General features: G+C 36.7%; 1 protein-coding gene across 1 annotated transcript; it reads left to right on the forward strand.

The window, feature by feature from the left end:
* Positions 1–9,936: 9,936 nt before the first annotated feature.
* On the forward strand, positions 9,937–14,759 carry LOC132179653 (uncharacterized). Its single transcript, XM_059592412.2, has 4 exons — positions 9,937–10,098; positions 10,234–10,327; positions 12,178–12,387; positions 13,910–14,759. The coding sequence occupies exons 1-4, from the start codon at positions 10,024–10,026 to the stop codon at positions 14,623–14,625; spliced, it is 1,095 nt and encodes a 364-aa protein (XP_059448395.2). The 5' UTR covers positions 9,937–10,023; the 3' UTR covers positions 14,626–14,759.
* The last annotated feature ends 31 nt before the right edge of the window (positions 14,760–14,790 follow it).

The raw sequence follows: 14,790 nt of genomic DNA on the forward strand, positions 1-14,790 counted from the left end.
CATTTATTAAGCATTTGCTTCACAAATTGGCAACATATTTGGCTTCATTGACCATCTTAAGCATGAAATATTTGAGTTTAAATTTTTCTTGAACATGCGAGGCACATAACTAAAACACCAGATTGATTTGGTTTGGCCAAGCTACAGAGCAATGAACTCAAGATAAATATAGAAACAGATTAGTTGATGAGCTCATAGGAAGAAGAACATAGAAATAAGAACCTTGCCCTTGCCCAGTGCAGGTTTTATGCAGAGTTCCTTCACATATTTTTGGCAAGGAACATTTTGCACATATGGCTACGCAAATTCCCAGCTACTTTTATTTAGAATCTAAACATTATTTCTGTATGTTATTGCTAGGGTTGTACAAGCGGTTACGTTTAGTGGTTATTAGCTCTAACTGCAACTGTCTTAGGCAATTATTGACTTTCAATAACCGGTGGTTTTATAACCGATTTTTATAGATGACTTTTTGAAGGTGTTTTGGACCTTCTTTATGCCTATTTTTTAGGCTTATTTTAAATAGTTTTGTATTAGAGTGTTCTCAAAAAGCAAAAAGAACATGCTATGTTTTGGACCAGGAAATGTTTTAGAATAGGCTTGGCCCAAAACGGTGATCACATAATGTGAACAAGATAAACCCAACATAATGTTCACACATATACACGACCGAATCCACTAATCCTAATACAAATGAAAAGAGGCCTAGCACAAACACACCATTAAAAACATTACATAAAAGCCAAATCCAAACAAACACCAACATTAGGAAATCCACATTCAAATCTCAAATCCAAAACAAACGTCAACATTAGAAAATCTAAGAAGCTCACCCAAAATATATATAAAAGAGACAAATATGGGGGAAAAGCTAGGAAGCTCATCCATACAAGCAATGTTTCCCCTTATAACTCTAATAGTAAGAAAATTTGGCTCACCAATGTTCTCTTTTCTCTATCCTCTCCCTTGCCTTGGCAGCCTGCAATATCAAGAAACCCAATAGAAACAACCCCCTTAAAAGGCAGACCATCACTAAAACTCACACAAAATCTTAGAGCATTTAACCATCTTAAGATGTTGTGGTCGTGATTGACTATTACAATGATTGTTAAATAATCCCAACTTTTCTTCCCTTTTCCTCCAAACAAACGTGCCACACTTGTGGGTTCCCTGCTCCTAATTCATTTGAAACTCTAGTACCAAACCAAAAAGGAGAAAAAAGAAATCTTAGAGATATGCAATTTTAAGTAAAATAGACACCACTAATATGCATATATAAATTTATTTTTCTATATATGTTTGATTGATCCTTGCTGCTACACCAAGTCCATATGGAATCGCATAGATGGTTGTGAAACTGTACAGAGAAGTTTAGCATTTTTAAATTTATTTTTTAAAATAAAAACGGCTAGGGAGATTGATGCCGTTTGAAGTATTTTAGTGAGCCTATAATATAGTATGTTGAAACACCATACAGCCCAAAAGCTTAAACGTATAGGTTTAGGTCCAACAATGCTATATTAACCACTCACATTTCTTATATATTTTCAATGTGAGACTATCATTTTCTTTCTTATGTGTGAGTCCAGCACCATATTGCTATTCTGCCTCTCAAATGAAAGCTATTTATCAATCTTATAGGCCTCTCCAACATCTCTTGTGGGCCATGTGGGTTTTTCCCCGCGCCACGCACCTTTGTCCTTACTTCATGGACTCTCGTTGTGCCTTGTGCCATGAACCTTTTTGCTCATTTTCCATGGACTCTGTTCATGCATACAACTTGCACATTTGTTCATTCAAAAGTCAATTGTTGGATAAAAATATGGTAATTGCGTCAGCTTTGACAATATTATGCTCTTTGGGGGGGGGGGTGTTTGGTGGGGACTTCTATGGGAGATGAAAGAGACTTCTTTACCATTTTTAACAGTTAACCTGGCTCCTCAAGTGTGGAATGGGTGATGTGTGGGATTTCTTTAGTGACTCCATAATGAGTAATTCTATTAGTTCTTTTTGTGTTATTTTTGTGTCCTTCAAAAAATGAGATGACTTTTAAAATCACAATTTGATCAAAATCTAATAATAATCAATTGCAAGTTCAATGGTGATTTTAAAAGCCACATCATCCTTAGAGTGATATAAGACTCACACAAGATAAACTTTTAGTGTTATTCATCCATAATATGTTGTTATAGGGCCTCAAGGGAATTTACCCGTCCAAACCGAATCAATCAACTTCAAAAATCGAACCAACCCAATTCGACAACCATTTGTGATACATTAAAACAAGGAAATAGAACAAAACAGGTAATGGACTATGGTTAAACTTCAAAAGTCAAATCTACCTAAGATGGTAATCCACTTAACACCCAACAGCCTTCGCACCTAGTATATTCCCAAAAAAAATCATATATATTTCCTTAAAAAATAATTTCATTATCTCTCTTAACTCTTAATGTATTAAGTGACAATATCCGCTTTACATTTGAATTCACAATCTTCTCAGGATTGAGAGTCAATGCCATAAGCAGTCCACTATTGTTATGATAGAACAATGACTCACATGGTCCGTTCATTATATTATATTTGTACCAATTAAGATAGATCATTATAATTGATATGTTATAGTTTTATTAAATGGAATGACAATGAACAATAGTTAAGCTACAAGATTTATGGTTTTAATCTTATTAACATACCTAAAATCATATTCATTATAACTTGAGGACTTACATGTATATGATAAATAAAACTGAATTAAAAATCACACTGATATATATACACACACACTTGAGCACAGGTTATTCATACATGTTCAAGCGTGTATATATATATAAAATTATATATACATGACATAACTAAAAAAAAAAAATTATAGTAAAATTGTTTATGTTTCAAAAAAAAAAAAAAAAAAGAATGAAAGTCCTTAATAATATAAATTGTATTTATATTATAAGGGTATTTTAGGAAATAAGATCACAATACAATTCCATTCACCAACATATTGCACTGTACCAAACGAAGGAATAGGATTAGGTAGTCTATTCCAGCGTTACAATCAAACAAAGGAATATGACTAGCTAATCTATTCCCAGTGGTAGCTAATCCTTTTCCAATGGACTAGACAATCCGCGAACCAAACGAGACCTAAGTGCACACGTATAAACAGTAATATGTCTTTTTTTATTATTATTTGAAATAATCCAATAAATTATTTAATAAACTAAAATGTCATATAAAATAAACTGGCTTTTAAGGCATAAATCCTAACAAACTAAGCTCGAGTTTATCATCGAGCTAGATAATCTGTTCAAGCTCAGTTCATTTGTTTTTTAAACGAACTTGACCTTGTTCACAAGTTGCTCAATTAATCTTTTTTTTTTCTTGTAAATTAATACTAATCATATTTAATTAATTATTGTTAAGATTTTTATCATTTGAGTTAATTAAATAAATTGCGAGTTAATTAAATAAATTCCCTCTTGAATATTAAACAATATAATCTTGAGTCTATATATATATCACACATACATCTGTATCAAAATTTACAATTACGATAATTGAAGCTATGACTACTATATTAGGAAGAGAACTCATCTTATCTTTTAAAAATATTTAAGATGTTTACGCTAAAAAGTTAAGAAAAAAAATATAAAAATAGTTTGAGTATTGATTTGAATACTGGTTTAAATGATACCAGTGTTGTTTCATTGAGATGAATATAAATAGACTTTACAAGAGATAAGCTATACATTTGAATGTGATTATATCCTAACAAACTATACATTTGAATGAGATAAGCTATATTTGAATTACAAAGAAAAACTAATCTAAAAGATAATATTTACAAGATAATGTGATCAGACTTCTTTATCTTCAACAATTCTAACACTGCAAGGATTCTTAACTGATGATGTGGTTATACTATTAACATGCCCCCTCAAGTTGATGAGGAGAAAGAAAACCATTAACTTGTCACAAAGTAAAAGAAATCGGGCCCTGGTCAAGCTTTTTGTGAAGATGTCAGAAGGCTATTGATGTGTGGAAATGTAGCGCGCCAAGATATCCTTGTTAAAAACCTTTTCTCGAATAAAATGGTAGTCCACCTCTATGTGTTTCGTACATGCATGATATACGGGGTTAGAGGATAAAGAAAGAGCTCCCAGATTATCAACCCACAAACATGAAAGTGGAATTGGAATTTGTAATTCCTTGAATAACATACGAAGCCAATACATTTCTGAAGCAGTGAAAGCCATTGACCTGTATTCAGCCTCGGTGCTAGATTTGGCCACTATAGGCTTAGTTGCCCAAGAGATGAGACACGGTCCAAGATAAATTCCATAGCCTGTGGTACGTAGATCGTCTATCATCAGGACTACCAGCCCAATTTGAATCACAATAACCATTGATTTTCAAGGAACTTTGAGTATAGTGTAATCCAAAATCAAGAGTACCTTTAAAGTAACGTAGAACATGCTTGGCTGCTATAAGGTGAACACTTGTTGGAGAATGGAGGAATTGGCATAATTGGTTGACACTGTAAGAGATATCAGGCTGTGTGAGTGTACAATACTGCAAGGCACCCACTATATGACGAAATTCAGTTGGATCAGACAGGGGATCCCCAATAAACTGTGAGAGTTTTCCACCTGAGGCACACGGTGTTGAAGCTAGTTTTACCCCATCCATCTTGGTCTTTCGAAGTAAATCAACCATGTATTTAGTTTGCGTTAAGAACAACTCATGACTGGTCCGTGTAGCTTGAATCCCTAGAAAGTAAGATAAAGCTCCCAAATCTTTGACTGCAAATTCACCCTTGAGTTTAGAGGTTAGATGTGTAATTGTAGAAGATGAATTGTTGATTACAAGAATATCATCTACATACACAAGAACAAATACATGAACTGAATTATGATGCAAAGTAAAGAGAGATGTGTCAACAGCTGATCCTACAAACCCAAAATCCACTAATGCTTGAGAAAGTCGCATAAACCAAGCCCGTGGAGCTTGTTTCAAGCCGTAAAGAGACTTGTGAAGCTTGCAGACGTGATCAGGAAAAGTAGAGTCTTCAAAACCCTGAGGCTGTTCCATAAATACCTTCTCCTCAAGAAAACCATGTAAAAAGGCATTAGATATGTCCAACTGATGAATAAACCAATTGAAATGTACAGCCAATGCTAAAACCAAGCGTATGGTGGCTGGTTTAATAACAGGGCTAAAAGTTTCATTAAAATCAATCTCTTCTACTTGATCAAATCCCTTAGCAACTAACCTAGCCTTATATCGATCAATGGTACCATCTGATTTTTGTTTGACTTTGAACACCCATTTGTTGCAAACCACCTTTTTATGTGAAGGTTTAGGACACAATGACCACGTCTTATTATTCAGTAAGGCATTGAATTCGGCCTGCATAGCATCCAACCAGCAAGGGTGTATCACAGCCTGCTTATAAGTTATGGGTTCAATGGTTGGAACAATTGATGATAAGACTTGTAGAAGATATTTCGTTGAGGAGTAGAGGTGGTAGTTGGGAAAAACCTTAGGAGTCAGGGAGTTAGTTTGAGAACGAGTGACCATTCATGGTTGAGGATGTGGTAGTGTTTCGGTTATGGCATGAGAGTCATTGCAAACGTTAGGATCAAAATCTTGAGAGTTGGAGGCCGAAACATGTGGGACGTTTGCTGAAGAGTTGGAGGCCAAAACATGTGGGACGTTTGCTAGAGAGTTGGATGTCGAAACATGTGGGACGTTTGCTGGAGGGTGGGTGACCGTAGCAAGTGATGAGCAAGGGGTTGTAACATTTGGGACGTTGGCTGGATAGTTGGAGGCCGTAACATGTAGGACGTTTGCTGGAGAGTTGGAGGTCGAAACATGTGGAGTGTTTGCTGGAGAGTTGGAGGCCGAAACATGTGGGACGTTTGCTGGAGGGTGGGTGACCGAAGCAGGTGATGAGCATGGGGCCGTAAAATTTGGGACGTTGGCTGGAGGGAGGGAGACCGAAGCAGGTGATGAGTCATGATTGGTGGCCGAAATAGGAGATAAGGATGAATCTGTTGAGGTGTCATTAGAGATGAATTCGGTTTGAACAATATCTAATAAAGGTAAAGAGTTATAAAATTTAAAAGAGAAAGAGATGTACCTGAGGAATTTGCAATGCCCAGAGAAATATCCGCTGCAGGTTGAGTGGAAACAAGTCTCTTGCTATCTAGAAATTGGCCTTCATCAAATACTACGTGTCTGGAGATATAGACACGATTTTCTTCGGGATCTAGACATCGGTACCCTTTTTGAACACTACTATAGCCAATAAAAATGCATCTTTTACTCCCATAGTCCAATTTATGAGAAAAATATGGCCGAAGTAAGGGGTAGCAGTAACAACCAAAAATTTTAAGAAGAGAATAATCAGGATGTTTCTTGAAAAGCTTGAAGTAAGGAGAGAAGTGATCTAAAACTGGGGTAGGCATTCGATTAATCAAATATACCGCAGTTAAGAAAGCATCAACCCAATATGATTTAGGGAGGTTAGATTGTGCTAGAAGAGATAAACCTGTTTCAGTAATATGTCTATGTTTTCGTTCAGAAATGCCATTTTGTTCAGAGGTATATGGACACGTCAATCGATGTAAGATTCCATGCGTGTTGGTAAAAGATTTAAAAGCACTTGAAACATATTCTCCACCATTATCAGTTTGGATTTGCTTTATTTTGCAGGAAAATAGATTCTCAACTAAACTTTTAAATTTAACAAAGCATGAAAGAACTTCAAATTTTTGACGTAAAGGAAACATCCAAGAGAAACGAGAATGATCATCGATAAAAATAACATAGAATTTACAGCCACCAAGTGATATAATGGGGGAAGTCCATACATCCGAGTGAATTAATTTAAGAGGATGTGTGGAGATCCTTTGTGAATCAAAGAAAGGTAATTTTTTGCTCTTGGCAACATGACAAGGATGACACAATTGCTTGGATTTAATTGAGCTCGAAATAGGCAACAAAGATTGTTGAAGAAGTTTGTTGACAACTAAATCTCCTGGGTGTCCAAGACGAGAATGCCAAACATTAAAAAGTGCTGTGACTCCTAGGAAAGCAGAAAAAACGAGACAGAAACGCTGCCGAGGAGAGGAATGCAGCTTTGGACGTGACTTTATTGGAACATAATTGCTTGAGATAGATAGGGTAAAGACTTGCTTCACTCGGTCCCTACAGGAGAATTTCCCTGGTTTGCATATCCTTGATGAGAAAATTGAATGCGGTTAGGATAAAATAACAACTATTATCTCTACAAAATTCTTGTATGGACAATAGATTAGAAGAGGCATTTGGGCAGTGAAGCATATGTTTTAGTTGAAAGTTATTGTGTGAAGTGGAGAAGAGGGAAAAACCAGTGTTTGCTATCTGCAGACCTCCTCCATTGCCTATTGTCACTTTATCAATTCCATGGTATGGTTGCTGTCTTGACAGATTTTCAAGATTTGAAGTCACATGATGATTAGCACCACTGTTAAGATACCACGGTTGTTCAATTTCAAGAGTGCCATGTGTATGAGCAGCCATGGCTGCCAACTGGGAAGGAGGATGACGTCCTTGATATAAGAAGTCCATCCTATGGTAGCAGTCTAAAGCTTGATGGCTTATCCTCCCACAAATCTGACAAGGAACACAATTAGTAGGGGAAAAAGGGGTAGTAGACAGTGCTTTACTATTTGGGACAGTAGCACCAGAAACGTGTGATCCTTATGGAAAGGAAACATGTTGCTGAGAAGCTCTTGATAACGATTGGTAGTTCTGCGGAGGGGGGACCATCTGCTGCTGAGGGGGAACCATATGCTGCTGAGGAAGGACCATCTGTTGCTGAGATGGAAGGGAGCGTGATTGCTGCCTGACTGGAGGCCTTTGTCTCTTGTAGTGTTGTTTAGACTTTTGAGTAAAGAAAGCAATTGCCCTCCTTTAGGTTGAGCAGTACATTGATGGGCATCCAACATGTGATCAAAGTTCAACAACTCCATCTAAAATTCCTCAAATGGAATTGATTTCTCCCTGGTGACAAAATTAAAGGTGGTAGTGAAGGATTGGTAAAGGGAATTAAGTCCCCCAACCACATATAAGATTAAATCCTCATCATCAACACTTTTCCCAACTGCAGCAAGTTGATCAGCATAACTTTTGGAGTACCAAGGTACTCAGAGCAGGTTTGATTGCCTTGGGTGATGGTTTGAGCTGACGCTTGAGGGTTGTAACCCGAGAGCGTGAGTTTGGAGCAAATAATTTGGATAGGTGCAGCCAAATTTGTCTGGTTGTATTCATTCGGTAAACAGTTGTTAACACCCTCTCAGTGAGAGTGGTGTTGATCCAGGCCAGTATGAACTGGTCCTTTTTCTGCCATCGCAAATATTCTTGACTATGGACAGTTGTTAGGTTGCCCTCTGCATCAACAACAAAAGCTGAGGGACAAATCTCTATGCCGTCAACAATGCCTAGGAGGTCATTGCGGCGTAAGACAGGAAGAAATTGAGTGGTCCAACCCAAGTAGTTCGTAGGACCCTCAAGTTTTATAGACATGAATTGTGTGATATTAGGGAAAACATATGAAGCGGAAGCAGGGCTAGTAAGCGACATTGATGATGGATCAAAGAAGTGGGGTTAGCCAAAAAAATGGCTCTAATACCAAGTTTGAATATTGATTGGAATACTGGTTTAAATGATACCAATGTTGTTTCATTGAGATGAATATAAATAGACTTTACAGGAGATAAGCTATACATTTGAATGAGATTATATCCTAACAAACTATACATTTGAATGAGACAAGCTATATTTGAATTACAAAGAATAACTAATTTAAGAGATAATATTTACAAGATAATCTGATCAGACTTCTTTATCTTCAACAATTCTAACACTGCAAGGATTCTTATCTGATGATGTGGCTATACTGTTAACAAAAATAATAAAAATAAAATTATAGGAGTTTACATGAATCAAGCCGAGTTTTATACAAAATTTTTGCTCAAACTTGATTTGTTTAATAAACAAACCAAACTCAAATCGAATTTATACAAATTGAGCTGAAACAATTTACTATGTATGACTATTTTCTATGCTCTGGGGGGGGGGGGGGGCTAATCCAAAAGTCCTGAAAAGTCTACACTGTTCCGACTTTACATGTTAAAAGCACACTGTAACAATTTTCTCAAAGTAACAAAATTGATCATAATCATTAGAGATTAGAATTTAATAAAAACTTCATATTTTGTCCATAAAAATTCATGTGGCAAGATGTCATATCATCTTCTTTTTATTGTCTTTTTCCCTTGAGAAATGCTAGAATCTAATAAAAACTTTATATTTTGCCCATAAAAGTCAACGTGGCAAAATGCTACATCATTTTTTTTTTAGGAAAAAAAATAAAACGAAAAGAAGTGACTGTATCACACATCAAGAAGGAAAATTATAAAGTTGGGTTTAAGTTGTGACTATATCACACCTCTTTAGAGAAATGCTAGAATCTAATAAAACCCCCATATTTTTGCCCATCAAAATCCTAGGTGTCAAAGAGCACATGGTCCAAGTTAATGTAAAATGGCACGTGGACCAAGTTGATGGCAAATGACACTTTGCCACCTAGGATTTTGATGAGCAAAATGTAGGGATTTTATTAAATTCTAACATATCTCTTTTCTCTCCACAAAAAATATGATGTGGCATCTGCCACATGGACTTTTATGGGCAAAATGTAAAGTTTTTATTAAATTCTAACACTTCTCTAATCATTATCAATGAGTTTGTTACGGCGGCATTGGCACCTTGAGTCTTGACAACATAAACGCCTTAGGCCCTTAGTCATTGTAATCCGACGTCGTTTGTCTTTCCTTCCTGACTGGTATATATATAGCGGAATCGATTTCTCACACACAAAACCCCAAACCCCTACCACCAAAGCTCTGATATACATATATATCTCACCGTCTGTCCAGGTTCTCAGCACAAGCACCAGTTGCTTCACAGAAAGAGATGGGAAAAGCTGAGAAAGAGCAACTGAAGAGAACCCTGAATTCTCACCTCAACACCATCCATGAAACCTTCCAGGTTTTCTATTGTTCGCACCCTTTACGTATATATGTAATATGTCTGTATATGTTTGTGATTTTGGGTTTGCAGGGTGTGTAATGATGTGGGTTTTTTCACTGTGTGTGTGTGCGCGCGCGTGAACTATACATGTAGGTGTTAAATCAAAGCCCAGCTTCTTCTCTTGACAAAGTGAGCTGGGAGGAGGTCATAAAGGTGGGCGAAGAAGTCTCGAAACAAGCTACCATGGGTATTCTTCTTTCTTGTCCATTCCCTCTCTTTTTCTCCACAACTTTCTGCTTTCTACTCACGCAGTGTTTGAGCTTTTTGTACTCCCATGTGAATTTGGAGATATGGGTTTTGTTAATTTTGAGGTATATGTTGCACATCCTTTCTCAATTGTTATTAGTATTGATTTTAGTGCCATGGGTTTTCCTTATGCGTTTTCAAGATTAAGGGTTACATAATGTTTCCCAAGAAAAAAAAAAAAAAAAAAAAAAAAAAAAACCATGGGTTTTCCTCATGGTTTCATTAGCAAGTACTCAGTTTTATTGCTGACTCTCTTGTTCATTGTTCAGATGCTAATTGAATTACAATGTGTTTCAGAATGTACCCGCAACTGTTTTATTCTGTGAATATTAAGTAATTTTAGCTGCATATACGTAATGAGTTCAAATTTCATTGGGGTATTGTCTGAGGATGTATTTTTGTGTAACAATAAAGTGCAAGAAAGGCTAAATGTGAAATTGGGATTTGTAAAAGATGAAAATTAGAAGAATATGGTAGATGATCAATTATTTCTTCTCTGGAGAGCATAGAGGAAAGCTGTCAACAAATGCTTCTTATAACTCTAAAAAGATCATTGAGTCAATTTTTTTTGATAAGTAAAGATATATAGAAAAAGCGCAGAGGGGCGCAACCCTAGTACACCGGGAGTATACAAGAGAGCGACTAAGAGGAAGAGAAAGAAGAAGAGAACATCAAAAGAAAATCTTGGAAGCTGATTACTATAGGCGCTAGCCAACCAGCAGTCCAAGAGAAAAGAGTGTACAAGAAAAAATGAATCATTGAGTCAATTGTAATTAAATGCCATGTTAAGGCTTAAATGTGGATTCTGCATGTTTATTTGGGTATGGTTCTAATTTCCATTTTCAAGTGTAGTTGACTGAGTTTGCCTCTCCCTTATTGTTAAAAGCGTTTTCCATATTCTGATGAGCTTTTGTTGACAGACAATGATTTGCATATTGAAGTGATAGCATTAGTTAAATATCTCATGTATTTGCCTTGTGGCAAGACCGGCATTTTCAAGTTGATGTTCTAAGAGTTAATCCACTTGCAATTTATTAATTCCCATTCGCTGAGCTAGAACAGTTGTGGTTCATATGACTTGGGAGTTATGTGTCAATTTTGTAAGGAACCTGGAAAGCCTTTTGGGGTGTTTTGGAGTAATCTAGTACAAGCTTATATTATGCATATTAGATGGTCAAGTTGTGGAAGCCTTAGATTGCAATCAAACTTAAAATGGGTATGTTCTGAGTTATATTTATGTTTTTGTAGTTCTCATTAATTCATTCATTATGGTTTATGTATCACCCCTGCCCCCTCCCCCTGTGTGGGTGTCCCTCTGTCTGTTTGTGTCAACAACTTCAATTTAGATTTGAGAAATGCTACATCCATTCCTAAGTGCACACTACCTGACGTGACAATGGAAATTACCATTGAATTCTTTATATTATTATGATACCCATATCAAGAAAATGATCCCTTCATCTTGATTCTTGGTAGGGATATTAATTAGCCAATTTTGGCTCATGCTCTATCATTTCTGTAAAGAATTTGAATGAAGCTTCAAGTACCTACCCTGTTATATCAAACAGTTGAAACAGATAGTTGTTCTACCAGAAGTAAACAAATGGTTCATGACCATCCAGATAGATTTGACTATCCATCTGCATTGTTTTAAATTAAGAGACGAGATTCCATATCCTTATTTACATGTACTGTCTCTCAATTTCCTTTGATAGTGGGAACAATTGATACCCAATACTGTTGCTCTTTTCTTTCTAATCAATCACATAATTTATTCAATTCCTTGTGCAGCTGGAATGCTTTGGGCTGGAGAAACACCGGAAGTTAGAGCACTTGAGGAGAACATGGCAGCATACTTCAATATGTTACTGGGTTTCCTTTTGCTTTCCCATGGAAGTACAGTGGGTGCAGGGCATACTCTGTCTTCCAGCATACATGCATCCGTGAAGCAAGTTGTTGATTGCAGTTTTAAGTTGTTCATGGAATCTGTCTCTACTTATGGTAATCACTCTCTATAAATGCTCATTCACATACCTTTTAGGTCATCTAACTAATGCATAAGTGTTTAGGATAATCCTAGATCCCTTTTTTTTCTTTTTCTTTTTCTTTTTCCAAATACAAGCAATAGAAGAACCTAAATTCCATTGCAGATAATTAACTATATTTCAAAAGAGAAAATTAAGGAAAAACTAGAAATTGTTAGGATTTTAGGGATCTCTTACAGGGAGAACTAAGTTTTAGACTTTCTTATAGTTTGAGAGAACTTGAATTACTGGCTATTTGCAAAGTAATGAAGTTTTTTTGAAACTTGGTTTTATTAGAAAGTTCATTAAGGTTGTATTAGCTATAGGGCTCCCTTATCATAATCTTTACTAACTAATGGACCTGATTACAAATTTCCAGCTAATTAGTGATAAATAAATAATTGTATATATTTGAGGTTTGGTGTAAGTAAGAGGGATAAACACAAATACGATATACACACAAGGAGACTAAATATTAAGGGATGGATGTTGTGACGTGGCATCGACAGAGTTATAGTGGAGGAAAGGAAAATTGCCGATGTGGTGGTGGTGGTGTTGTAAACGTGGTAGTTTTGGTAGTAATGATGGCAGTTGAGGAGGAAAATTAGTGGTGATTGTGGTGGTAGCGAAAAGGTGAATGTTGGTTTTGGGGAAATGGTTGAAGTGTTGCTCTAGTTGTATGACGTTGGTCACAGAGATAATGATGGTGCCACAGCAGCGGTGTGTGTAAGGTTTTCCTTAACGTCTGCTTTCTAGTGTTGGTGGCTGCGTCAGCAGTGGAGGTGGTGGATACTGGTAATTATATTGCCTTGGCCAAGGTGGTGGTAGTGAATGTAATTAGAAAGAAACAACTTCTAGAAAAGGTAGTATTTTCGTAAAATTCATTTATAATGATTGGCCGCTGGTGTAGCATTATTTCTAGAGTCATGAAAATCATATGATTTCTTCTTATTTTGTCTTCTACTGGTGATGGGGGATCTCAGCTGCAATTGCAAAATGGTATTTTGTAATTTTTGCTGACCCTCCTTTATTTCTCAAGGTAAACCAATCCAGCACTCGAAGATTATCTAATAAACACCAATATGGCATCTGAGAATAGCTTATACATTGCATTAAATATTAGCAATTGCTGTCCCTTGGCCTTTGCTCGTAAAGGTTGGCATCAATTGAGGTAGGATTTGTTGTCACATAAAAGCGATGAGAGAGGTGGGGGGGGGGTGTATACAATACACATGTTTGGTACACACAGAATTGGTGTTAAACTGTTGTATCATTCTCCAGGAGGTAAAACACTAACCCTTTATGCTCTGTTTCCGCATATTGGCTGGTTATTCCATTGTTAATTCAACTCCTATTATGCATCATGTTAGTAATAATGCCATATACTTTTGCCAACTGCCATCATTGTGATACATGACCATCTAAGCTTAGTAAATTTTTGTTTACTTTTTCTGTTGAAAACAAATGATCTTATCTTCTTTATGCCTGGACGCTGGCAGGATCTCACAACAAAGACCAAAAACTCTCAATCCCACAGTTAGTCGGTGCAGTATGGGAAGCGTCTTCTGCTCTTAAAAAGACTCCTTCCTCAAATATCACAGCCATTGGGCGATGTATGACACAAGTTGCATTTTCTATGAAGGATGTTCTTCGTGAGATGAAGGAGCTCAAGCCAGGTTCCTCCGATCAAACAGATGAAACCTACAATGATGCTTCGAACAAAGCAGAAAGCGGGCCCCAAGATGATGATGATTCGTGTGGTGATGATCTAGGCAATGACCTGACACCCGAAGAGATGAAAATTGCCAAATCGGCAACTGAAGTTGTGTCTCAGATGCTCGTAGTTACAAAGGAACTTATCCGCACCATCACAGATTTGATTAAACTGGAAAATCCAAACGACTGCAGTGACTTCGTGGATTCTTTGGAGAAATTGTTGAAGCTCTGTCAAGAAATTGGGACACAGGTTGATGAGCTTGGAGCTTGTCTTTACCCCCCGCAAGAGGTTCCAGCTATGAAGGCTGCTTCTGAGAAAATCTCCAGCATCATTGATGATATCCAAGTAGAGTTGGAGAATATTAAAGGAACTTCACAAGCTCTTCTTAGGGCCTGCAATGGTTTGAGGAGTTCACTGAGACAGTTCGAATCTGAACTAGATTGTCCAAGTACTGCTGATCTGGAAGCCAAAATGCAAGACGTCACTTTGAGCAATTAGGATGCTGAGAGATTCACTGATAGTGTATTTTTGTAATTACCTAAAAACTGCCTTTCAGGACCTTTAGATGGATTCTTTGGATACAAAATGTGTTATTTCTTTTTATAATAAGATTTTTGGATGCTAACCAGGTGCAATAATCAATCCAGCGAGCTACAAAACGAC

This window comes from Corylus avellana, chromosome 2 (genome assembly GCF_965113065.1).
Source record: "Corylus avellana chromosome 2, dhCorAvel1.hap1.2, whole genome shotgun sequence".
Lineage (NCBI taxonomy): Eukaryota > Viridiplantae > Streptophyta > Magnoliopsida > Fagales > Betulaceae > Corylus > Corylus avellana.

Bases quoted from the DNA above. Each gene is read 5' to 3' on its own strand.
- LOC132179653 (XM_059592412.2), top strand. From the start codon at position 10,024: ATGGGAAAAGCTGAGAAAGAGCAACTGAAGAGAACCCTGAATTCTCAC. The intron at 10,099-10,233 runs GTTTTCTATTGT...CTATACATGTAG, and splicing joins CCATCCATGAAACCTTCCAG to GTGTTAAATCAAAGCCCAGC. The intron at 10,328-12,177 runs GTATTCTTCTTT...TTCCTTGTGCAG, and splicing joins CTCGAAACAAGCTACCATGG to CTGGAATGCTTTGGGCTGGA.